The 24,998-nt window shown below is 38.0% G+C and overlaps 1 protein-coding gene across 1 annotated transcript in view; it reads right to left on the reverse strand.

The window, feature by feature from the left end:
- ABCC9 (ATP binding cassette subfamily C member 9) overlaps positions 1 to 22,705 on the reverse strand; it is a 72,518-nt gene extending 49,813 nt beyond the window's left edge. The window contains exons 1-9 of the mRNA XM_067306022.1: positions 22,561 to 22,705; positions 18,760 to 18,901; positions 18,276 to 18,397; positions 16,989 to 17,155; positions 16,061 to 16,303; positions 9,075 to 9,269; positions 5,950 to 6,114; positions 4,228 to 4,383; positions 1,273 to 1,407 (exon numbers count right to left, since the gene is read on the reverse strand). Of these exons, the coding sequence (XP_067162123.1) occupies positions 1,273 to 1,407; positions 4,228 to 4,383; positions 5,950 to 6,114; positions 9,075 to 9,269; positions 16,061 to 16,303; positions 16,989 to 17,155; positions 18,276 to 18,397; positions 18,760 to 18,901; positions 22,561 to 22,705 (1,470 nt within the window). The remainder of the gene's footprint in view (positions 1 to 1,272; positions 1,408 to 4,227; positions 4,384 to 5,949; positions 6,115 to 9,074; positions 9,270 to 16,060; positions 16,304 to 16,988; positions 17,156 to 18,275; positions 18,398 to 18,759; positions 18,902 to 22,560) is intronic.
- Positions 22,706 to 24,998: the final 2,293 nt, after the last annotated feature.

Genomic DNA, 24,998 nt, shown 5'->3' on the forward strand with positions numbered 1-24,998 from the left:
AGGAAAACAAAGGTAAGAAATTGAGAATGGTTTGTAGTTTTAGAGAGAATGTTTTTCCTCCCTCGCTTTTGTTGCAAATTTCAATAAAGATTTGCAATTTTGTTTGTTTGTGATCTTGTACGTGCCTTCAGTTGTCATACAGAATAAGATAAAGACTTTCATGTCCTTTGGAGATATTAAAATGGTTACATTCACGAGGGGAAAAATTAAGAGATTCTCACCTGAGAATAAAACAAAACAAAATATCTGAATCCCTCAAATTATGTGAAACTCAGGAAGGCAGATTAGTAGGTCTATGGTGTCCATAATAATAGACAGAAGGTTACATGTGAGTAATTGCTGATGCAAGATTCATTGTGGGCTGCACACAGAATGGTCATGAAATAGGTGAGATGTTTATTGATGTATTTTGCTAACTGACCTTCACCAGCAAAACAATGCTCATTTATTTTGGCACCATCAGGATCAAAAGATTTTAACAAGTCAGAATGAATTCAGAAAAGAGCAACAAGAAAGATTCAGACTACTTCTGAAAAAATACAGAAGATATCCTCTGTTGGTATAAAGTGGCATAACTCAACAGGATTCAAGTATGCTGAAGCTTATTTCCATATATGTATAATGAGTTTCCTGAATATTAAGCTAAGAGAAATCTTTAAATATTTGAAGCCTCTAAATATCAAAGGTTGATTAAAGAAGTTCAAGGATCACGAGAATAAAGTTAAAAATTAGATGAAGTATCAGAAAACATTTCTAACCAGTAAAACAAACTTCCAGCACTGGAAAGTGTACAATACAGATTAATCTAGCAATGCCAGTTGATATCAGATAGTGAAAATGCTTTAGGGTGAGAGTATAAAGTCTCTAGCCATTTCAGAAAGGGGTTGTTCACATTCTTACTATTGTATTTCTATAAGTTGTCAGTCACTTGAACTATTTGCTAACATCTCGTGAAATACAGCATTTGAAAATACCATGAATAACATCCATTCCTGGACTCTAATTCAGAAGTGGCTGTGCTATTTGGTGAAATTGCTATTCTCTATAGAGAAGGCAAGTCAAGGTCCATACACTTTTTCAGTTCCTTCTCTGACAAACATTGAAGTTCTTCTACTGAGCCACAGAAAACAGAAAGGGAGGGATGAAGAAATTAAGTGATGCCTTGCTCAAACTTCTAAAATGAATGGGCACTAAAACAAGAATAAAATTCAGAACTCCTGCTTCCTTGTTCTCATTTCTGGACCACAAACGTCACTAAAATAAATTACTTACGAGAGTGCTCTTCTGAGCCTCAGCCAACTTCGTAGCTATGAAGTACTGTATTGGAGCTAACAGTACAATGACAGCAGCACCAACCAAGGCACTGACTCCAAGCAAATTATAGAGTAGGATCACACCCATTATGATCTATGAAGAAAAAAAACAACATAGAGAAGAAAGCAGATTTCAATGTGCCAGAATGATAGCAAGAAAAAATATCTGTTCTTCTAATAAGCAGTTTAACAGTTTGTAGGAATCAAGTGAGACCTTCCTTCAGAACGTCATGTTTGGAAACTGTGGGAAATAAACCTAGAGACCTTTATTTTTAACATAGTTTGTGTTGGTGCCTATTAGTTCTAATTCTGGACAAGCTTTCCACAGGCCTAGATGGGTACTAAAAGAGCTGGTGCCTGTCCCAAGGCATTTTGCAGAATCGCTGGCCTTAAGTCTTATTTACCCTAAAGCTCCTTACATCACTCTGGAAGTACGCAAAGGTCTTAGAATAGTCATAAATAACATTTGCAACCTGTTGTATGGGTCCCCTTGTAACTGCAGACAGAGGCACATCTCAGACTTGCACTGAAACATGATGCAGATGTGCTGGAAGTGACACAAACCTGAGTTTGCACATCAGTACCATGTAGCTCTGTAGGAAAGTAGCAAGATGCTAGCTCAGTGCTACAAAGAGTTTAGGTACACTTCTCACAAAGGTTTATTTGGGAATAGCTCTGATGCAACTACTGTGATTCTGGTTTCAGAACTAATACAAGCTCTACTACAAGTATTTTTATATAAAGCTCCACATAATGGTGCAGAGATGTCCTCAGTGATAACAGGACATACAGAACTAGTTCCCTACTTTGTATTTTTGTTCTCTCTTAAATGAGTTAGTTCTCTTATTAAATTTGTCTTCTCGGTACATAGCCTCGCAAATAAGAATCAGTTGAGTTCAACATTTTGAAAGCATTATTTAGCTTTTCAGGCCCCTGTAATGTAAGTTAATATACCTAGATGCCATTTCTTTTGCAGAATTTTACAAGGTTACAGGCAGAAATTTGTACATGGAGTAAACCCTGAAGGTCTTACTCAAGGCCCGATCTTGTGCTTGATAGCAGTCCACACACTGATGAATACACTAAGTAATTTCTAAGATTAAGTACAGTCTTCAGCAGGATATGGCCATTTACACCATATTTGATTACACTGGATGAATGTAACTTTGGTATTGACTACAAGCTTTTTTGCTTGAGGAGGGGGCAGCCTTGACAGTTGCTGTTTCTTGGGATATTCCTTGAAGATCATCTCATTTGCATAAGGCAAGACGGGATAGTCCTATCACCTTTTCCAGATTGTGTGGTAGCCCATAGTTACCATGGGTTAGTTCTTTCTCCTTTTTTTTCCAAAGAGCAGCCGATTGAGCTGATCGGGCAGAAAGACATATTACCACAAAACCTGCATCACTGATACCAGCTGCATAATACTTTGAGAAGGAAGTAATAAGTAAGTATTCTCCTTTAAATTTTATTGCTGAAGGTGTAAAGTAATCACTTCAATTTATACAGCTTAAGAGCAGAAGGAAGACCTGCTCACTCAGTAAATTCTGCATCAGGGGCAAGTTCATGGGTGATGCTATGCTCATTCCTGGGAAAGCTATGCTCAAGCTCCGCCATATTCCCTGTTTCCTGATTCCCTAAAGATGAACTACAGGAACCAGCAAAATCAACAGAAGCATCCTCAAACCAGGGGTTTTACTGTATTGGTGATACACCACACCACAGGGAAGTGTGTTTCTATAGTAGCTGAAACAGAGACTGTTTATTAAAGAGACAAATGAGTGGTGAATTAAAGCTACATATAATTAGCCACAGATATCAGACCACCTATTCATTTGATAACATTCAAAGTATTCCAAATAAACCTGGACGTGAAAAAGTGACTTAAAATAAAAATCACTGTATCGTTTCTAACCTCTGTTACCATGCAGATCTTTTATTCTCTTTTCCTCCATAAGCTATTTTTAAAACCTTCTAACCCCTACCCTAACCTAAAATACACATATAAAAACAAGTTTTGTTTCCATTAGCAGTAGTAATATTGCTGATTATTACAATAGATTGTTGATACTAGGCAGTTCCAGCAATTTAGGCAAAACAGATCTAACATAAGAATGGCTTCTATCCCTTTTTCAATTTGTTTAATGTCAGTGTCACCTATAAATTATGACCATGCCCATCCCACCCCAAGCTAAAATTTGGAAAGTGCTATAGGAGCCCAAGCTACATGGAAAATCAGTGTGGTTTAAGTTATCAAGTCATTTAGGTGCTTTTGAAGATTTCCTTCAGGCTAACAATTTTCACCTTTCCTTCCTACAGATCTGTTCTTCCTCTGCTTCTGTTCCAGCATTGTTAAGAATCAGAAGTTTACAGTGACTAAACTTCTTGTTTATATGAGAGCTCCTCTGAGCATTTCATGCAGCGTGCTGTCAGTGCTGATGTCAGTCACAGAACTGACTCCAATTGCTTTTCCTTCCTGCCACAGCACATAGTTACAGGTGGACACTGCAAAAGCAGTAATACTTTGTGTTCTGTTCTGGTCAGAGGCTTGTGCTGCTGCCATGTGGCAGAAATAAAGGCAATTACTCATGTCAGTATTGGAAGAAGTATGAGCAGGGAAAGGATGACAGTTCATCATTCTGAAAGTCGCAGACCATATCCATGACCTGGAAATCCTGCTCAGAAAAATCCTCTCTCCTAGCTGGCCCTCGGAGGAACAGCCTCCAAGCCTTCGAAGAAGATGATGGGCCACATTTCTGCTTGTTAGTCCTCTTCCTGGCAAGTGCTTTTGACATGATTGTGCAGTCGAGTGCTAGAGGTTCCCCTCTGGATTTTGAAGTAGTCTCATAGATATGCACTGTTTTCAAAAGAATGGGAGGGTCTCTAAAATAAGGCCCTTACTTTGATGCTGTACCTGAACAGGCATAGCCCACAGATTGGGGCACAGGAACAAGAACCACATTAACTGATTGGTTTCTATGGCAACCAAGTTATTGATTTGTCCCAGCGTCATCTCTCCCATGGACAAGTTCGATGTAGAAAGCCTCAGGATCTTATTATATATCATTGCCTGTGGGGGAGGAATAAAATAGAATATATGAAAATGATATCATTATAAAGCAATAGCAGCAGCAGGACATTTCAAACGTCAGTATTAGTGATTACCTACACAGCCTTTCTCTCAGTCTCTCAGCTGAGAAAGAGAAAGAGAGAATGAGAGAAAGAACGAGAGAACAGACTTTAAACACCTTCAATTCCTCTTAAAAGGACTGGTGCTTAATGTAGACCTAAAATAGAACAAAATCACAACAAAACATCAGAATTACAGGACTGGGCTAAGACCTTTTTTTAATAAACATTCTGATGAGTCTGTTTTTCTGTGACGCTGTCTGGCATAGATATTCTTGTATCTAAATAGTTAAATTCAAATAATCAATAAAATAGTCAAACTCATGCTACGGAGTTTTGATCAGTGTGGACATGTACTCCTTTCAGTTTCTCTCCTTTACCTGGCCATCTATTTCCATAAAATCTGTAGGAGCTTAATAGTGGGAAATTAAACAGGGCTTATATCTGCTAAAATTTTAAAAGACAAATATTTGTGAGCCTTAGCTATGATCAAATATCACACAGTGCAACTTCAAGTTTTTAAAATAATTTGTGCTCTTTGTCATGTTTTGTCTGTGAGCAAGGCAGATCCTGTAGAATTAAACAGAAATGTCTGCAGACCATGGTGAATTATATCAGCTGTATATGGTCCTAAGAATCCCCATAATGGCAACTAGGAATCACAAAAGCACAAGGAAATAACCAGGTGCTCATTCCTCACCAAGGCTGTAATATCTACCCTGGGAGAAAGCAGAAAACGTTTGAAATGGCTACACCAAACACAGTGCACACAAAAAAGGAGCCTCCACATTGATAGGATATTCTTACAGTTAGTTACACCTGGCAAAACATCAATTTCAGCTTCTGTTTTGCACAGGTACTGCTACTGCCTGCGGAGTGTGGGCTCAGGATATTCCTGCTACAGCTCACACCCTGAGATATAGCTACTGGCTCCAGTTCATGAACATGACTTTCATGCAGGGTTAATGGATGCCAGTTCTAGAGACACAGTCTTGGAGATGAACCGCTCCTATCCCATCTCCTCTGACAGGGCTCTGTGCAAATGGGCATAAATATTCCAAATCATCACTCAAGATACATAGACAACGTTTCAGGAAAACAGAGCTAGGCCAAAGATACTCTGCAAGCTGAGTCTGTTCACAGTGAGCAAAAGTAACCTCATAAGCAAATGCACAAATCAGACACAGAGCCAAAATGAAATTGTTTATCTTCATATATCTAACATATGCTGCAAAGATGCATTCTTATATGAACAGAGTGAGTGTAAAACTTCCACATGGTAATGTGATGGTTTTAGTTTTCAGCAAAAGAAATAGAGGCCGTTAGTTTGGCTGTGTCAGTGATTCTACTGTTTTCAGTTTTCTTGTAAAAATACAACACGTATCTTCTCTCAAAATATTGTTGTCAATTGACTCTTTAGATAAAGGACAAGATAAATGAAAGAACAAAGCTGGAGATATTATTAATGCATTTCTTGGCAGAGTGTGGGAACAGTATCTTTGCTCACCAATAAAGCACCTCGCAGGTTGATGCCAGTTTCTGTAGTCACATAGTAGGAGGCCTGCAGGAATGTCCTCTGTAAGATAAGGGCCAAGAAGAGAAGAACTGCCAAAACATAAACATTCCTGAGGAATTCTTCTGAGGAGAGATATGAATTTGATGGATCCTTCAGCTGAAAAGAAAGGGAAAAAAGAAATGATATGACAATAGCATCGGAGGGATTGTCTCTTAATGAGACAGTGGGAACAAGGAGATCCAGGCATTGCGTTAGAATAAACAGTCTTGATGGTATTACAGCAAAGTTATGACTATGTAGGAAATAAGAATTCTCACTGTCCTGTGAATCATAATCATTTGGATAGAAATTGAACTCTGGTGCTCATGTTCCAAAGACATAGGACCCTACCTTTTAACAGTTCTGAAATGAATTGTTATTAGCAAAAAAGGGACAGTGATATCACCAGGTCCACCTTATCTTTAGTTTCTCTATAGAACTCTTATGATTCTTTTGGGGGGCAAATATGTTACTCAGTAGAAAATAAAGCCCATTCCACCTGCACCATGAAGAAGCTGAAAGAAAATATTTATTATATGGGATTGGTTATTTGTGATGGATTTGTATACTATGAAAATAATTCCTTCCAGAAATATAATCTAAGGAAGAATAAATTTTACCTGTGGTAAGGCCCCATTCTGAATAAATTAAGAATATGTCTGCAAGTTCTCCCCACAAAATGAAATTTAAATGCCTCAAAAGGCCAAAAAAAAAAAAATCTTGCTAAAATCACTTTATTTGTTTTCATTTTCTAGTTTTAACATTTACTGGGCTGCTCTGTTTCAGACAGAGAAGGAAGTAAACGTACCAAAATACTGCGAGAAAAGCTGTTCCTTTGGTATTTCCGATCCAGCTGGAAGCAGGATGTATTGGAATTCTTACAAAAAAAGACAAAGAAGAAAGCCTGTTCTCATGAAATCTCCAGGCTGATTTTGAGATGAAAGGTTTGGAAAATGTTCGAATGTAAGCCCCATATCTAAACCCTTAAAGATTCGTTCATCACTCTTCATATCGTCATCTGCCATGAGAATTGCAGACAAGAGAGAGGTGCTCTGTTCCACCCATGCTCGCTTCACTGCAGTGACCCCAGCCTCATCACACACTCATTCCTCTGTCACAGGCAGCTGAGACCCAAAGGATGTGTAGTTTGGGGTCTGGACTTAGTCCATAATAGAGGGGAGTTTGTTTCCATCCCTGAACAGACATTTTCTGTGATAATCAACATGCCATAAAATTTCCAAAGCTAAATCAGTACTCAAGCATTTATAGGCACCTAATAGTATTTTCAAAAGGGCTAAAGTTTGTAAGACACATACATCCCACTGAAGTAGCAGGACGGAGTCATTTAACCAGCTCAAGACCCTTTGAATGGGGGCTGCTTATGTGCTTGATTGATCAGATACATTTGAAAATCCTTCTCTCAATGTTTTTCTGCATCTGACTTCCGCATGTGTACAGCGGGGATAACAACAATAAAATACTATTTGTAGATACATGAATGTGCACGGAGTTCTCAGGAATGAAAGCTAAGGGGGAATAAGCACAAAATTCAATTAATTCACATTAATTCAAGCCAGAGAGATTTTAAAGGAGAAACCCATAATAGCAAGAACAACCAAGAGAAAGTTTATCAAAATCCATAAATTAAAAGCCAATGTATTCTGAAATGTGTCCAAGAGAAATAGTGACTGTCACCAAGTCAGTCTCTTGGAGTGGTTTCAAGTTCTCCAATGATTTTAAGCTTCCCTTAAGCCAGTGTTGACTAAAACTTTAAATATCAGTTTTCTGGAGAGTGCAAAAGATGAAGGAAAGGGGAAAAGTTACAGATTCCTGAATTTTAGCCCCAGAAATTTTCATGTTCAAGATAAAATGCCTTGCTTGTTCAACATGCAAAAAAACCCTATTTTTTAGGGAAAAGATGTACTTTGCCTTTTGACTCTGTGTCTTAAATCCAGCACATGAAAGTTCAGTGTTGATAAAGAGCATAATTTGATAACTTGCACAACTGAACTCTCCTTCTTCAGTGAAATGACTAAATGAGAGTCTGAAGCCAAATTCAGAGCATTAGTCAAGAACAGGAGTGTCAGGAGCGAGCAGCCAAGGAGAAGATGCTTGGATAAAGTGATGACAGTCAAATGCTTTATCTGAAGGGGACAATGTTATTCCATTACATATCTCTCAACTCATTCAAATACAAAACACTCACTGCATGAAGTGTGTGGGGATGTTTCCATATCAGAAAAAAGATGTAGGAATATTTATTCCTCGTGTCTTGTCTGCTGTTGGCTAGTAAAATAATTTTACCTTTGTCTTTTCATTAGTTACTAACAAACTCTTTTTCTTATGACAGAAAATGTTTGGTATCAGAGGCTTGTGCAGTGCTTATTGAAATGACCTCTGAAAGTACAGTCTTGGTGAAACTTGAAATGAGATGGGAACCAGCATCTTTTGAGTATCTCTAGAATCAAGAATGCCATTGAATAAAGCAGGTGCTTTTCAACTCCTCACCTGGGCCATTCATTCTATTAACCACACAGCTTTTCATCACAGTAACAAGCAGCATAATCAGTCACAAACAGGGACTGACTATTCATAGCTTCCCTGTGGAAAGCAGATTTAAGAGAGCTCAAACCTGTCAATGAACTACAAATGGACAGGTGCACAAAAATTAAGCGAAATACACAGACTTGTCCTTGCTGGCTCCATCACAGAGCCACCACCAGCAGAGGTCCTGCCTGGAATGACGAGGCGTGGCTGAATGAGAGGCAGAAGCTGTTCCTCCTCCCTCAAACTTCAGGGGTGACTCCAGAAGCAGGAAGACAGCAGGGCAATTTGGGGAAGCCTGCCCTATCTGTGTTGCAGTATCTGTGTCACATTCATAGCAAAGGCTTCCACTTCTCAGGATTATAACTTGACTGTCCCTCCCAACAAACACTCAATTTCCTTGAAGGAGATAATGACAGTAACAAAATGATGATCATAGACACATAGCACCATGTAGTCAGAAATATTAAATACCTGATATGAACCAAAAACTGATACCAAACAAAATCTTTCTATCAGTGTTGTCAGGTTACCTTTTCTGTTGCATTTGTATTGTTGGTTGTATCCTGGAAGCCCTGGACAATGCCAGAAATGCATAACGGCCCAGCAAAACCCAGCAAGTCAGCCAAGTAACGGAACGTGCTACTGAGAAGAATTGGTCGTCCAAAGGCACTGTACATCGCTAACCATATCGAGGGACTCCGATCAGGCTGGTCTGCTACCTTTTTCTGTAAAACAGAGGAACAGGTGTCAGTGCAAGCACAGGCCTTAATTTAATTACTGTCTGGATGCCCAAATGGTTCCTGAAGGGTGTTTTAAAGCAAATGAGTTAGCAAAAATGATGTAGATATCAATAATGTCAGACATTCTTCAGAGAAAATTCAAATTCTGCCTCCTCTTGGTAATTGTGGTTCCTCACCCCTAAATACTAACACTTTTCTGAACCTATGAACACAGGAACACAAACACAGATTAATCATACTGGCACACAGCCATTGTTCTTTGTCACATGTGCAGCTCAGGAGAAGGTTTGACCTTTTAAGCTCTTGCTTGTATGGGTAATCTTGCTTTCACTGTAGCTGTGAAACCACTTGATCCAATAAAGGCTTCTGATATGAGTAAGGGATTGAAGGAACAAACCCAGGAAAAACATGGACAGATACCTGCTAGTGTGTAATATGAATTCATTGTTTAGCTTGATCTCTTGGATGCCTTTCAGGAAGATTCAGTTCAGCTGATCACAAATTACTGGATGCAAAAAGGTGAAAGTAGTGGATTATGTTGGGAAGTAAGATTAAATCACCTAATGATCCTCTCTAGTTCTGTTCTCTCTAGTTCTGTTAATCTATGCAACATCAGGTCTTTTGCACTAAACTTCAACGGGTGTATACCTCTGTGTCTGGTCTGAGGAGTTCTGACATTTCTGAAGTCCTTTTCATCTAGGGAAGAAAGAGTTTTACTCAACAGATCTATGGTCTGCATAATATTTTCTTGCACTTCAGGCAGCAGCTTCTCACACACTAAAAAAGCATATGTCATTTTTCAAGTAGCACAGATGCTTGCAAGTTGTAACCCAAGCTAAGCCTTCTTGAGTGTTCGCAGAGACATTTTAAGTACAGCCTAGTAATAACAACAATCCCCTACCCAGCAAATTAACGAAAGCAAGTATGTCTGTACTCTGCCTGACTGCTTCATCTCTTTTTTTCTCTTTTCTCAGTTTTCTCATTTATGCCACTTCAACAGTGAGATAGAATATGCACATGGTGCCAAAAATGTACAAATATACTGGAGGACCAAGCAACTGCTAACTGGCTTGGAGAGATTAGATCGGGGTGGTCATAAGCAATGATAAGAAGCTCAGTACAGAAAAATAAGCAGCACAGGGACAAATTGAAGCTAATATGCTGGTTTTAAGTTCATCATCTCTCAGAGGTAACTTTTTTTTGTCTGTAGGCAAGGAGAATGGATGTCTGAGAGAAGCTATGGGGTATTCAGGTAGTAGAGACTATATTTTAAAGCTGTTTTGGCACTTGAAGATGAACCAATCAGGTTTAAAAAAAACAGGTGGGAACAGACACCCCAAAACTCCCAATGAACTAATTTCAAATTAAGTGCCAGAATATGATTCTTTCAAGGCAATTCTCTCCTACTGAAACCATGGTACTCACAATTGATCTTGTCTGAACAGATATTACATGTGCCTCTGCCCTACAGATATATTGATGCCCTCATTGCTTCCAGAGGGAAATTAAGTTTAAAGCAATAGAAGTTAGGTGCGTCAGTATCTCAGCAAGTCTGGGCCCAGGCTCTCCTATAAGTCTCACTAAACACATAAAGATTCCTCTAACCAAATGTGGCATTTACAGCAGTGTCAGTGCAGAGTAAAAGGCACAGCTGGGTGTGAGTCACCTCGTTCAAAAGAACATGTCTAAAATAGTTCAGTTGAATCTCTTCCATAAAAGTGGCTATATATCTCCAGTGGTTATAAAGAGAACTTGGGTCACTAGCTCAGATGCGGCCGCCTACACTGTAAACACCAAAACCTAGGTGAGATAAATCCTAGCACTAGTTTCTGGTTCTCTGTTTGTCTAAACACCTTTAAAATAACTAGGGGGTTAAAGGGCTTCAGAAGACTTTCAGAAAGCAGTAAGAATTAAACTACTTCTTTTGATTAGGAATATAGCATAAGGCCCTTGTGTGAGTCTCCCAGAAGAAAGGGGTCAGGATTTGCTGCCTAATAGGCTTTGAGCTAGATGGCTATACAAGAGCTAATGTCATCTTCTTCAAATAAATGCTCTGCACTTTATGCCTTGGAGAAGTCTTGAGAGGAGCTAAGATAACTTGTTAGGAAAACATGTCTATAGTTTTTTAGAAACAATAGCACATACTATTCTGGACTTTCAGTTAATGGTAAATTTCATCCATTTTTAAAAACAATCCTTAATTGTTTCATAAGCTTTTGCTATTTCGATAGCCATTTTCAGTACTGTTACAAAATGCACATACTTGTTATCACTACATGAAATTTATTTACCTTTCATTGGAATTCTATTAATTAAATTAACACTCCAATTATAACAGTGGAATTATCATCCTTTTTGCTATCCAATCTCAATATGGGCCTTCTGCATCAGAAAAATATTATGACCATGATGATGATTTTTGGCAGCTTCCCAGACTTCCCAGACCTTTTGAGGCTATACAACTTGGAAAGCCTACTGAAGCCAACAGGTTTTGTCCTGGGCACAGGAGGCTGGAAGGCCATGCTTTCCTTTAGGAAGGTGAGAAAGAGAGTTTTAAACCATAGTGTTAAAAATGATCCAGTTACAGAAAAGGAGGGAGCTGTACTGAAGACAGAGGAGAGCTGTAGCAACACAAATGTGAGCTTAATCAGTTTCTACATCTACGCATCTTGGAAGCTTTTTTAAATTTGTAAGGATTGTTTTTATTAGTATGGTGTTAATTGACGGGTCTGACTGTTGTTCTCAACTGTGACATTGGTTAGCTTTTCCTTGCCTTTGTTACCTCCCTTGCAAATCACAGGAATGTTCTCTATCTCAGGTACTCAACAGTTGAAATAAGGGCAGAGATTCAGCACTTGCTGGTAAATCAAGCTACCTATAAGATACACCCCAGTAAATATGCAATTATAACTTTTCCCTCAGTGGGTAATGTTCTGTCTCTTTGATTTCTAGGTATCTAAAACTCTTTCCTCATTTTCTGCCATGCCGGATAAGACTCACAGTGATGCTCCAATAGCACATATAGGAAATTCTGATGGTCCTTGACTTTAAAAATTGCTTTTCCTATTAGACCATCCCCACAAAAAACCTGTCCATTGACCACCAGGGCAGATTACATAGAATTTTTATTGATGGGGTAAACCAAACTTAATACCAATGTGCTAAATCTATCCTGGGATATGTGATGGATGCATTAATATGTAGTTTGGAACACCTAGAGCACTTGTACAAAAAACAAAACAACAGAAACAGAATCAGATTTTTGGGGGGATTATGTGGCAAGTGCTACCCACATAGAGTACCTTGGTCCAAAAATTTGGCTGAGAAAGCTTTGTTGCATATCATTATTAAGGACTTCTTTATCTTTTTACTCATATTAAAGAATTCTTTATCTTCAGCAAAAATGCCCATTAACGTAGTAGGGACTGTGAATATGTATTATGGAGAATATACAGATTTAAGGTCACAGGTCTAATCCTATGTATGATGTGCATTGATGCTTATTTTGCAGAATCAACCTTCCTATTCACAGTTAGAATTTTTCCAAAATTCTTTATCTCTGAAATATTTTGGAAAGATATGATAGAAAGGCTGTAAGATGGGCTATTTCGGTTTCTACAGTGAACTATCTAGAAAAGTGAGAAAATAGAGTGTGTCCATCTTTTAGAATATTTACTAAAGGAGGAAAATAATGAGATAAGAAAAGCTAGTTGCAATGTGGTTTTTTGGCAATTCTTTGCTCAGGAAGAAAACACAAACAGCATGTTTAAACAAGGTTGATTTTCAAAAGAACATGTTTTATCTGCAGGTTTATAGCATCTTCTAATTTAAAGAACATATGCTATGTGGTTACGTTATATTTTCCTATGTTGTCAATCTCAAACTAGATACAAAAGGAGTAACAAATGACTTATGTCTTCTTGTAAGAGATGAAATACCTTTTGCAGTACCAGCTACCAGAATAATAGCTAATAAGAATATCAATCACTAGTTACTTAGCTTTGTGTTGTGTTGTTTTATATTATTTTATATCACAATAAAAATATTGATAATTAACTTAAAAATTTTATAAAATACTATGTAGCATGAAAATGATATTAATAAGATTAAATTCCTTGATGTTTTGAAAAAAATAGTTATAGCTAAAGAATTTTGAGTAGAGACTGTATTCATAATGCTAAGAACTGCTTGATACAAATTTGTAAATTAAAAAAAAAATAACAGAACAGAACAGTGAATTCAGATTGTCACTGGGAAGTATTAGCCCACATCTAATATATCAGTGGGCAAACTTTCCTATTGTAGGAATCAGAGGAATCCTATCTAAACAGCAGAATAAGGACTTCAGAAGCTATCCCACTGACATCAAAGGAAACAAGAAAAGGTTGCACACAGTGTTAACAGACTTCATGACTACTCAAGTGGCATAATATTATCTTAGCAAAATATAGCAACCATAAAATGTTAGTTCAAGACCTACAGATTTAATCTGCCATACATTTGGGGCACCGGTTTGGAAAACAGTGTCTTTGAGGAAGTAGACATCAAAATTTAACTTGTTCCATTTTCCTTGTTCTATTATTTCGTAGAGAACCTCAGCTGGTTTTAATTTTCATTTCAGACAGAAGGCATAGCAAAAAAACTTTATATGAGTTATCTCAAATGAATTTTACAACACTGAATATTCATGTTCATGTTCATTGTCTTTCATCAAGGTGTGATAAAAGAGATTTGGAAAGGAACAGAAGCTTTCTTTCTGCGTGGCTATGGAGTGCAGGCAAGATCAGCTATCTCCAGGCAGAGGCAGGGGTAACCCAACTTAATCCAGAGGATTCTGGTGGGCTCCCCTCACCAGCTGCAGAAATTTGACATGAAATACACCCTGGCAACAGAGATTGTGACATAACATCTCTTCCAGATTGCAGCCTATGTTTCAGCCTGAAGAATTTTCCTAATTCTGCAGCTGTTTTGTAACCCAAGCATACACAAAACCAACACGCTTCTCTGTAGGAGTGAATGGCTGCAAGTTCTACTGCCAGGCATTTTGGAGTGGTTCTAGCCCTTTGGTTTACTTTAACGTTATCTATGAAGTATCAGTTTATTTTAAGGTTACAGCCTGTTTTAGAATATTAACTAGAGGGTAGGCTAATTTGGAGATTTTAAACAACTATGGAAACCAATAGGAAGAAAAAATCTGAGGTAAACCTGCTTTATAAATGTAGGTGCAAATAACTGGATATGTACATTTTTGCAAATCTTCATAGGTGCATAATGCACACCGGTGGAGCTGCACACTGAATGCTTGTCTTCATGTACATGAGCAAAAAAAGTATTAACTGGCTTTTTGGCATCGGAATAGCATATTTGTGCAGGCACATACAGTATCTGCAGATATAAATGAGCTAGAAACAAATGCTTGCACTCAGTCATGCATGCCTGTCATTAAGAGTCTGGAGCAAAGACCCAGATCCTCAGGGGCCTGTAGGCATCTAAGTCCCATTGGTTTCTTTAAGTAAGATTTAGGCACCAAACACTCCTTTAAGGAGCTGGCCTAAGAGATGCACTCGGGTGTGAAAAGCCCAGTTCCTACGACTCAGTAGTTTTCTATTTAAGGCGGAAGGGCCCTGGACTCTCCAGTACTCCGGAAATCCATTACAAAAGGCAAAATGAAAGAGATGCAGCGTAAATCTGTTAAAATAGAAACAATTATGTTAATTATGACTTCATTTCAGATTGCACAGAAAAGAGTCTGTAGCTCCATTTGTAACTGGGAGAACAGAGCTATTCCCAGTTTTTCCTTGCATTGCAGTTCTAAATTGCTACACTGCCTCAAAACAAGTTTATCTGGTGTATAAAAGAAAAGGATTTATATGCCTTTGTTCAAGGTGCTACATTTTCCAAAGTGGCCTCTGAATGTCTGTATTCTCTCTGTTTGTACTTGAGAATTGATCTGTATGTACAAATCAGGGAAATAGGCTTTCTCATCCTCCCTCCTTTCTGCAAAACAAATGATTTCTTTTCTGGCAGAATCACCAGCTTTAAGCACAAATGAAACCCCACAGTTTTGCCTAAATGCATCCAGAAGTTTCTTTGGAAACTCCTCCCATATCCCAGTGAGCTTATCCAACTTTGTTTTCTTGATGCGTGTTTTTAAAAAGAGGGTACAATTACGAGGAAGAGGGTTACTATAACGCCTCCATATGCAAAAAGATTTTTATGTTCAAACACCCCGCTCTGTTTATACAACTTTTCCCCCTCTTCCAGTGCACATCTGATAGGAAAGGCCATAAAAGAGCTCCTACCCAATATGTATATCTCGCACAGGTTAATCATTCATTAGTTTGTACCCTCCCACTATACACGCAAAGAGCAATTACTTAAATGTACAGTATTTTTGAGAGAGGATTTCTGGAGAATAAGTGAAGATGAATGTTTCCAACTGAAACTATGGACAGAATGTCATCTCATTTAAGATGCTGTCATGAGTATTCAAGGTTTAAAGTAAGCTTTCACTTCTAAAATGAAATCTAGCAAGTTATCAGTCTGTTATAGTTGCAATTTCCAGTCACTCTCAACCTGGCAACTCTCCCCTGTTGTAAATTCACTGAAACCCAAAGAGTAACCATTGTATTAGAACTTCCTAAGCCAAGTTTCACCTTGGAACAAACAGTCCTAAGTTAAAAATTCCTAAAACTAGGATTTCACAGCAGCAGGAAAAGTTCAATGTGACACTACCATTTTTAAGCCCAAACAGTGACATGAACATCTTAGGTTACCTTTTGTTCCTCATATGCTTCTTTGAGACAAACATAATTTGTTAGTGCTCTCATTGCAATTGGAAGCTTCCCGATTGCCTTCAGGTCTACAGGTTTCTTGTGAGCAGATATAATAAGGGTATTCATCCACCAGTAAGTTGCTTTTGAGAGCAAATTGACAAATGGCTGAAGAAACCTCACCCCCAGATCCTGCAGATCCTCTGGTGGCTTTACTTTCTGAGGGTTCATGAAAAATACATATCTCTGGGGAGGAGAAAATAGAGATCATGTACTCAGGAATTATCTGTATTAATGACAATTCTTAGTAATAAAGACGTGTAATATAACTACACTGTCAAGTTTGCATTTAAAAGTAATTGTAAATTGATTTTAAATATAAATTTGCATTTAAACAGGAATATTTCCATTTTGACAGCATAACTGGCAACTAATTGAGCAAGCTGGAATGTGGATACAGCATTATAGCCTACCAGTCCCACCCATCTGTCTCATAAAAAAAAAAAAAGAGTTCTTGGGATATAACTACAGTTTAAATTATAACAGGTAAAAACATACTTACTTCACTGCATATATAGTTTGTCTGATTAACATAGTATATAATGTAGAGATTACATGTACATGCACACACACACAAATAAATATGCATGTATACCTACCTCTACATAAGTGCATGCACTGTGTGTGTGTGTGTGTGTGTGTACATATGCATACACATACACACACATACATACCAAGTCCAGGGTCTAAATCAAGGATATATTTTAAAGAGATGTCAGGTCCCACTGATTTCTATATAATCAGACATTCACAGTTAAGCTAAACTTGGGCCTAAACCTGACACATGCCAGCATTAATGAGACTAAAGACCCACCTTCATCCCTGAGATATCACTGATGGCTTTTCAGATCCTGATAAAGAAACCACATACCCTAACTCGAATGACATTGATCTCCACAGCCATCAGCAGCCCGTAGAGAATGACCATAATTCCAGTGATGCAGAAACGCAGCTGAGAAAAAGGCACACCATCCTGGCAGTATCTGACAAGCTTGATTGTTTTGGTGACAAAGGCCATTATCCAGTAAAGAAAGAGAGCTGTAAAACAAACACACACACATCATTTTTTAAAAAAAGATGTTTTAGCTACACCAGTGCCACAGAGGCTGTAGCGCTCTCAAGTAGAAATACTCCATGGCTTAATTCAACACAAGCATGGTGACCCTATATATCGTTAGTCTGCAGGCTGGCAGGGGCACAGTGTGTGTCAGCCACGGCTAAGGACCCAGGATTGAGAGATTTGCTTTGTGCTTTATTTCCCCAAGTCACTGTTTTGTTTCCTGGGCCACCACCTTTCAATGAGCTCCACAACGGTGGATCTTCACACAATTACAAAAGTCCATCTAAGGAAATCTGATGGGGAACTTTCTTATTGAAATGAAGTAAAAGTCACTTAACTTGATAAATATAATATAGCTTCTTGGGAAAACTTAGCAGGGTGCATCCCAGCTGCTCATCTGAAAATGCACTCGTTTTGAAAATGAGTCCATATAGTTTAAATTTTATCCTGCCACCTGGTTTGTATCAGTCAATGGTAGACAAGTTTTTGAGCTATAGGTAATTTGAGCAGTATGCTTCCCCGAAACATTATCTAGCAATGTCTAGTCAAATTCTCCTGTTCCTGCACCATCTCCTGACTGAGCTAGATATGGTGAATATCAGATAGCTGTTTTTCTTACAGGAAAACCTGTCTTTTGCCCCTTTGAAAAGGGTGGCAGATACTATTCATCATTAGGTTGGGCAACCTCAAATTCAACTGCAAAGGAAGCTGGGAAATAACAGCCATCTACACAGGATGGTTCCTGATCTGATTACAATTAAAAGTGGCCTTTTGAAATAGTCCTTGTGAATGAACAAACTTTTGCCCAGAAATAATGAGCAGCATTAAAAAATACCTAAAAGCTCATGCTAGAATTACAACAGGCATACTATACTTTCTCTTTTGTGATGATTTTTAAAAATAGTTTCCAGTGTGTACCTTATAAAAGGTGCAATAGCTCCTGTAATAATTCCACTTTTAAGAGCAGAAAATTCTCCTCTCTCTGCATATTCTCATGCATTTCTCCATCCTCTTCAATCTAAGCAAGCTGACTTTGAAAAAATTTGGAATAAACTACTGTTTCTTGTAAGACTACATAAATGTCAGACTTAGACTTACCCAACAGTAACTTTGGAAAGTTAGATGTTTCAATATTATGGTAATAGACTATGGATACTGTGGCAGCCACAAATCCCATTATAGCTGGTAGAAAGAGATGCAGATGGCGAGATTTCATTTGTCTGAAAATAAGTAAGGTATAAATTAGTGAGTTTGGTGGTTTTATTGACCATTGTTGCATCCCTAGGTGTTCTGCTAATCTATTTGAGAGAGCAAGTATGACTTCCCTAGAGACAGAAAGATTTTTGTCCATGTGAATTCTTTAACTGCAGTCAATATTTACTGGCTGTTGTAGCTTGAGAGGAGTATAGCAATGTGCTAACAGCTATTTCGTCTTCATCCCATTAAAATCTGGACAGTTTGTGAAGCAATGCCCCATCCTTTTAGGAAAAACTCCTTACACCTTAATAGCAGGTCTGCCATGCGTTAACACTACACAGTAACAAATGCAATTAGCTAGACTATCCACCAAACGGTCACTTACGTATCTGAAACTATGCCCTCTGCTATTTCACACACATGTACAAAGAGGAGAGTGAATGTCAGAATCCACCGCAGATTGTGTCCAGGGAAGTGCAGCCATGTGTTGTGGTGAATCTGGACTTTGGAGCTTTGGCTTCCCCAGCCTGGAAAATAATATTAGTGAAAGAGAAAGGCTGTCACACAGCCAGCAAGGATCAGGTTATCAGTCTCCTATTCTAATCCATACATCTCACTCAACAGTATATAATGAATGCAAAAGAACAAGGAGGCTACAGGGGCTGTTGTTATGAATTACATGACACAGGAGTGTCCAAGTTGCCATGTAGCCCCCTCCAATTTAGACCTGACCCTAAAGACAATGGGGAAAACAGACTTCTCAAAACAGCAATCAAAGGCAAATCCTTGGTCCCCTGGTCAAGGAGAAAGAGCAGGAAAATAATAGAAACATCTTAAAGTCTCACTGTCATGTAAGAGGGACTGACAGAACTTAAATAATGGTGTCATCTTGTTTTACCCAGTCACAGATAACAGTGGATAAAGTTTCCAAAGGCTATAAAAGTGCTATCCTCCAATGAGTGCTCAAAGAGATATATTTAAGTCAAACAAATGAAGTTTATTTTCTCTGTCTCAGGCCTGGTTAGGAGCACAGTCTCAGGGGATACTGAAAGACAAGTTCTCAGTCTCTGCCCCTCAGGCACAGCCCCACCTCCTTGCACCACACATTCCTTGGTCATTCAAAGCTCCCAGCACAGGATACAGCTGATTTAATCATTGAATTCAACATGGAGCCCCGTTCAACTTCATCTCCTTGGACAGCACCTGTCCTTTTCAGACAAGACTATCTCTGAAGCCAGCAACCTGACAACAAGCAGGACACCAAGGACCTGACAGATCCAGCCATGCTGGGGGAGCTGAGGACTGATTAGAGGTCAGCCTGCCCACAGGTGAATGAGGGCACCTGGCCCTGGGCAAGTCCTGTCTCGCATGTGGCTTTGTAAGGCAACTTGTCCTCTGGCCCTTCTCATCCTGGTACAGGCCTGTCCTGAACCATTCAGCTGAAATGCTCTGGCCTGTGTGTGTCCTTCTGACCACAGAAAAGGCAAAACCTGTAATTCCCTGACAGACCTCATGAAGCACATGGATAGTCCCAAGAACAGTGAATTAAGGGGAAGAAAAGAACAGCAAAAGAAGTTTCACTAGGAGAGTGAGCATTGCATCCGTTTCTTTCAGTAACTGAATAATGATATGTTTTTGAAACAAAAGGATACCTGGAGTCTTGGGTCTCAGAAACATAAACAAGAACCCAGGTTGATTCATCCTTGGAATCTGTCAAGATTTCACCATTTCATCCCTGTTCAATCTGCAAACCACTGCAGGAACAAAATATTGTCTCTCGTCCATGTCTACAGCAAGCATTTTCTATAGTTTCCTGAGATTTTCCTAATCAGATGTGGTTTTCTTTGACCTTGCTCCTATCTTTGTATCTTCCAAGCTGCTTATCAGTTTTATTTCCTCTTTGCCCACACACTTGTACACACATGACTCATCATCAATTTTTCTTTTTTGGGCTGAGTCTGTATTGTGGACTCCAGTTGGCTCCTAGGCTCTGAACAGTCATTAGCCAAGCTACTCTAGACAATATGCTTTTGCCTGAAGCTGCTTCCTTTTCTGTTCACTTCCGAAACTGGATTTTGCTGAATGAAGGATACGTATTTCGGAGGAGATAAAATGTTGTGGAGGTTGCTCAACTGTATTTGTCTGCATACAAACAGATTTCAGATCTTTCAGGAGAGTATAAGTTTCAGGAGTGCATATGGCTGTTCTCAAAACACAAGAGATTGAGACTTAAGCTTCCAACTTGTTCCAGATTTCTCAGTGTGTTTGTAACTCATTTTTAAAGCAGCACAGGATTAATTTTGCTTTATTTTAGGTATCTGCAGCAAAGATACTCAGTAGATACTGTGACTGAATTAGTCACATGAAGCTCTCTAGTGTCAATGTACTAAGGCAGAATTTATTCTGCAGTAGACATTTAAAAAAAATCCAGTGAATTGTGCCCTACAAATTCCTGTTTCTCACCCTGGGCTATAAAGACACCCTAGGTTACTAGCATAGTAGGTGTGAAAAGATATTAAGGCAGTTTTTTGGGACTGTCTGAAATCATAGTAGCCTAAAGATGAGTACTGCTGAAATACCGTTGCTGTCTCCTAACCCAACCAGTCTTTTAGCTTCTAACAGAATCATGAACACAAAAGGATAATCTCTCATACCACAGTATAGGAATGTCAGCTCAGCTGCTATTTGTCCTGATATTCATGGTAGAAAATAGAAAACAAAGAATTATATACAATTTAAGCTGTTATGGATTTTTATCTAAATGTTGCTAGAAAAAAGACTGAATATTTATTGGCCACAAGACTATTTCAAAATTAATTGGCTAATATCTGTAAAACTATTAAAATAGCCTTCTAAAACTTGATCCATAACACAGAATGTTATAAAAGACTATTATCTCTGCCCTCAGACCTTGCATTGAATTTCACTCAAACACCTCTGCAGAAAGCCCAGTAATTCAAGGATGGACTACATCTTATCTTAAAGAAAGATCCAGCACTGATGTAAAGATTTCTGGTGGAAGAGAGTCCTCCATAGTCCTTGGTATTTTTTCCAGTCTTTAATTATTTTCTTGTTGAAATATGTATCTTATTCCCTTGTTTAATTAGTTAGTTTTCAGTCGCTGGATCTTGTTATACCTTTGATTACTAGGTATTGATTGTCTTAGCCCACAGGTTCTTGTAGCCTATGATTCAATCACTTCAGCTTCTTTTCGCATGATGGAAGTCCTTAAATCTCCAGTTCTATTATATTCACAACTTCAAATCTTCCTCATGGAAGGAATGCATTACTGTGTAAATACATGACACCATGAAGGTAACACGGAGTAAGCGACTTGCCAGTTCTCATGCATTTGTTGGGAGATTCTTTCATTCTTATTAACATTTATGGCCTTTTTTGGCAGTTATTAAAGTTTCTTCATCTCCTACAATCATTTAGAATGTCACTGTTTGACAGCCCTGAAAAAGTCTTTTCAATTGTATTTGTCTCATCACTGCAAATAACTGAGATAAAGACACTACTAAAGAGAAGAAGTATTGTTTGAGTATTTACATTTGGCTTTCTACAAGAATATGTAAGCTACAGCCACTCCACTGTCCTAAATTCCTCTAGAGATAGATTTATCATTTCTTATTTTCATTTGCATGGAAAAAGATTATCTGCTTTGCCCTACTTTTGTTTACAAATGTTGGCAAAAAATGAATTATTCTGTTTTAAAAGTTTCCTACACTCACCCTAGCCATAGATCCTAGCTGCACATTTTGGATATCCTCCAAAATTCATTTAACTTCAAGAGAATTCAGACCCACTGTCCTAAGTCTTATAATATCTAATAATAGAGAAGATTGCAAGCAGCCAAGTTCGAACCTGAATAAAACTTCTCCAGAGAGAAGTTTCAAAGCATTTGGATCTGATTTCTCTGGTTGTGATCCATCTTTTCATACTGCTTAGTTCAGATTTGTATCCAAAATTCCCACCCTTTCAAATGGGCTGGCTTCAAGTCTTCTGGGTCAGGCCATTTTATCTCTTCTTTTTGACAACTAATAAATACAAAGGACCTAATGGTTTGCACCAGCACCCCTGTAACCTTAACAGACCACAGGTCTCCAAGCACATGTAAACATGGTTGAGTTTAAATACATACTCAAGTGTCTGCAGGATTGCACAACTCCTTTGAATTACTCACCAATGAACAAAATTGGAAAGGTGATAAATAGCAAAAAGACATGGGGAACCAAGTTGAGGGCATCCACAAAGCAGACATTTCTTAGGACACCGGCAGTGATGTTATAGGCTGAAGCATTGTCGTTACCACAAAATGCGAGCCTCATTGCTTCCAGAAGGTCTGCCTGCTACAAAAGAGAGAGATATCAGTGATACGTTGAAGCAAGAGTGTGGCTACCAAGACTGATAGCATTTCTTTTAGCTAAACACAAAATAAAAAATAAAATAAAATAAAATAAAGACATACAGAAAGAGAATACCAAACAAGCTATAGAGAATAATTTAGTGGGATTCTAAAAATGCTTATGTGCCCATCCAAGTTTAAGCACAATAGAACTAAAGCTATGTTTATTTTAAATGTACTATCGAGTACCTATTCATTGACTATGCTGTGCAGTGTCTTTTAGTATTCATTACATGCATAAATACTGTGTTTCAAGAGCTCTATATTCAAAAGAGTATATAGAGAAAAAGGAATGTTTTGAAAAATTTTATTTCTGTTTCTCGTAAGAAAACTCAAAGGCACATAAACTGAAGCCTGTATGTTACTGCTTATTTGATGAAGCAACATTCTCTGCGTCTATGCAACATCTCTGTTCATATCATCTGTTGTACTTCATTTTCAGTACAAGCTCTGAACCTTTGAGATTTGTGGCTTGGCAGCTTTGCTTTCATTGACATTTTGCATTTCCTCATTGTCCCATAGAACAACAATGGTTACATTACAATTGCTATTACAGATGCCACATGCCAAACTCCTAATCAAAGTAGGTTATGTTGAAGATTGCATGGGTGGTAAATCAGTATTTATGCTTGATCCTGCAAATCCTTAGGCACATGCTTAACTTCATCTGAGTAGTTCAATGGCTTCCATGATTTCTTATAAGATTACTTTTGTGCACCAAGATAAGCTTATGTATTCATGCCTGCAGAGTGAGGACCATAGTATGACCCAGAATTATGGCCAGCTTCTGGTTTTTATCAGCCTATGTGTTACTTATTTACTCATTCTTCTTTATAAGAAGATCAAACAAGATTGAAACCAAACGTTTCCATGCTGGTTTCCTTCTCTGCAAGTTATATGCAGTAACATATTTCTGTAGAATAGGTTGTTTAAGCTTATTTGCTCTTTTTTTTTCAAATTTTACATACCAAAATGCAAAGAATGTCATTAACTCAGTAAAGTGTATGCATGCTTTGATGAATGCATCTTTCTGCAACGACTTTGACATTAATGAGCTTTGTGGAATCAGAACAATATATATATGCAAAAAATGCAAGAATGCAATGAAAAAAGGTTAGCTGAATAGGAAAATAATGCTTTCCTCCTTTTCTCAAATAGATCAGATAAATTCTACTGGTCTACTTATTTAAACAAGGCAAACATAACAAAGAATGTATAAGCTGCTCAAGTGCTTCCTTAGAGTGAACATAAATATATAGATTTTTAAAAGAATACAGAATTCAAAGACGAACCTTGAACCTCTGCTAAACCCCTTTTTTGCTTTTTGTTTGCTTTTTGTTTGGTCTTCAAAGCATAAACCAAATTGAAATATTTCAGTGAAATGTGTAAAGGAGTTGGAGTTTCAGTGAAAAGAATTTGATAAATGTAGGCCCTTTCCAAACATATCAGCAAGTCAAGGACTGACATTAGCCAGAAGTTAGGCATAACTCAGGGTCATATGGTGGACCACATTCTGCAAAAATGCATGTGCTTACTGTGGTAAGCACACAAGAAATAAGTGAAGCTCCTGAATTATTCACATTCAAAAAATTATGTGCATATAGAAGGATTTTCAGCATCAAAATTTACATATTGACAGGAAACCCATTCAATCTTCAAGAGGAAGATGGAAAATTGGCTCCATTCTCTATAATGAATAGTGTAACATGACTACTATCATTTTATACCAGTCAGGCAATACAGAACAGTAAAAATACATTCAAAACTGCAAATGACTAACAATGCAAAAGAAATAGTGTGTTAAGATGAATTATGTTTGAATAGACTGAGGAGTCATTAGCAGAACATATAAGGAACTTCTCAAAAAAACTACAAGGAGATTGTTTGGTATTTTCTTTGTAAAAACTTGACATGTCTCCTTTAAGAGAAACATAATAGTAAAGATAATCTTGAAAATCAAAAGTGTTGTTTCCTCATTTTTACTGAAGGTCAGAAGTCCAAGAGAGTTGTGCTGGGAATTTTCCTCCCTTTCCCACAAATATGACTCTTTTCTGACACAGCGTAAGATGCTATTGTGGTCCAGCGGTTGGATTGGTACTAAAAGGTAGGAGTATCCTGGGTTCAAACGAGCACTGAATCATTGACTTTCAGTGTAGCTTTTGGCTTCTAGTCAACAACAAAACTGGGAGAAAGTATTAAAAGTGTGTCCAAGAGAC

This window comes from Apteryx mantelli, chromosome 1 (genome assembly GCF_036417845.1).
Source record: "Apteryx mantelli isolate bAptMan1 chromosome 1, bAptMan1.hap1, whole genome shotgun sequence".
Taxonomy (NCBI): Eukaryota; Metazoa; Chordata; class Aves; order Apterygiformes; family Apterygidae; genus Apteryx; species Apteryx mantelli.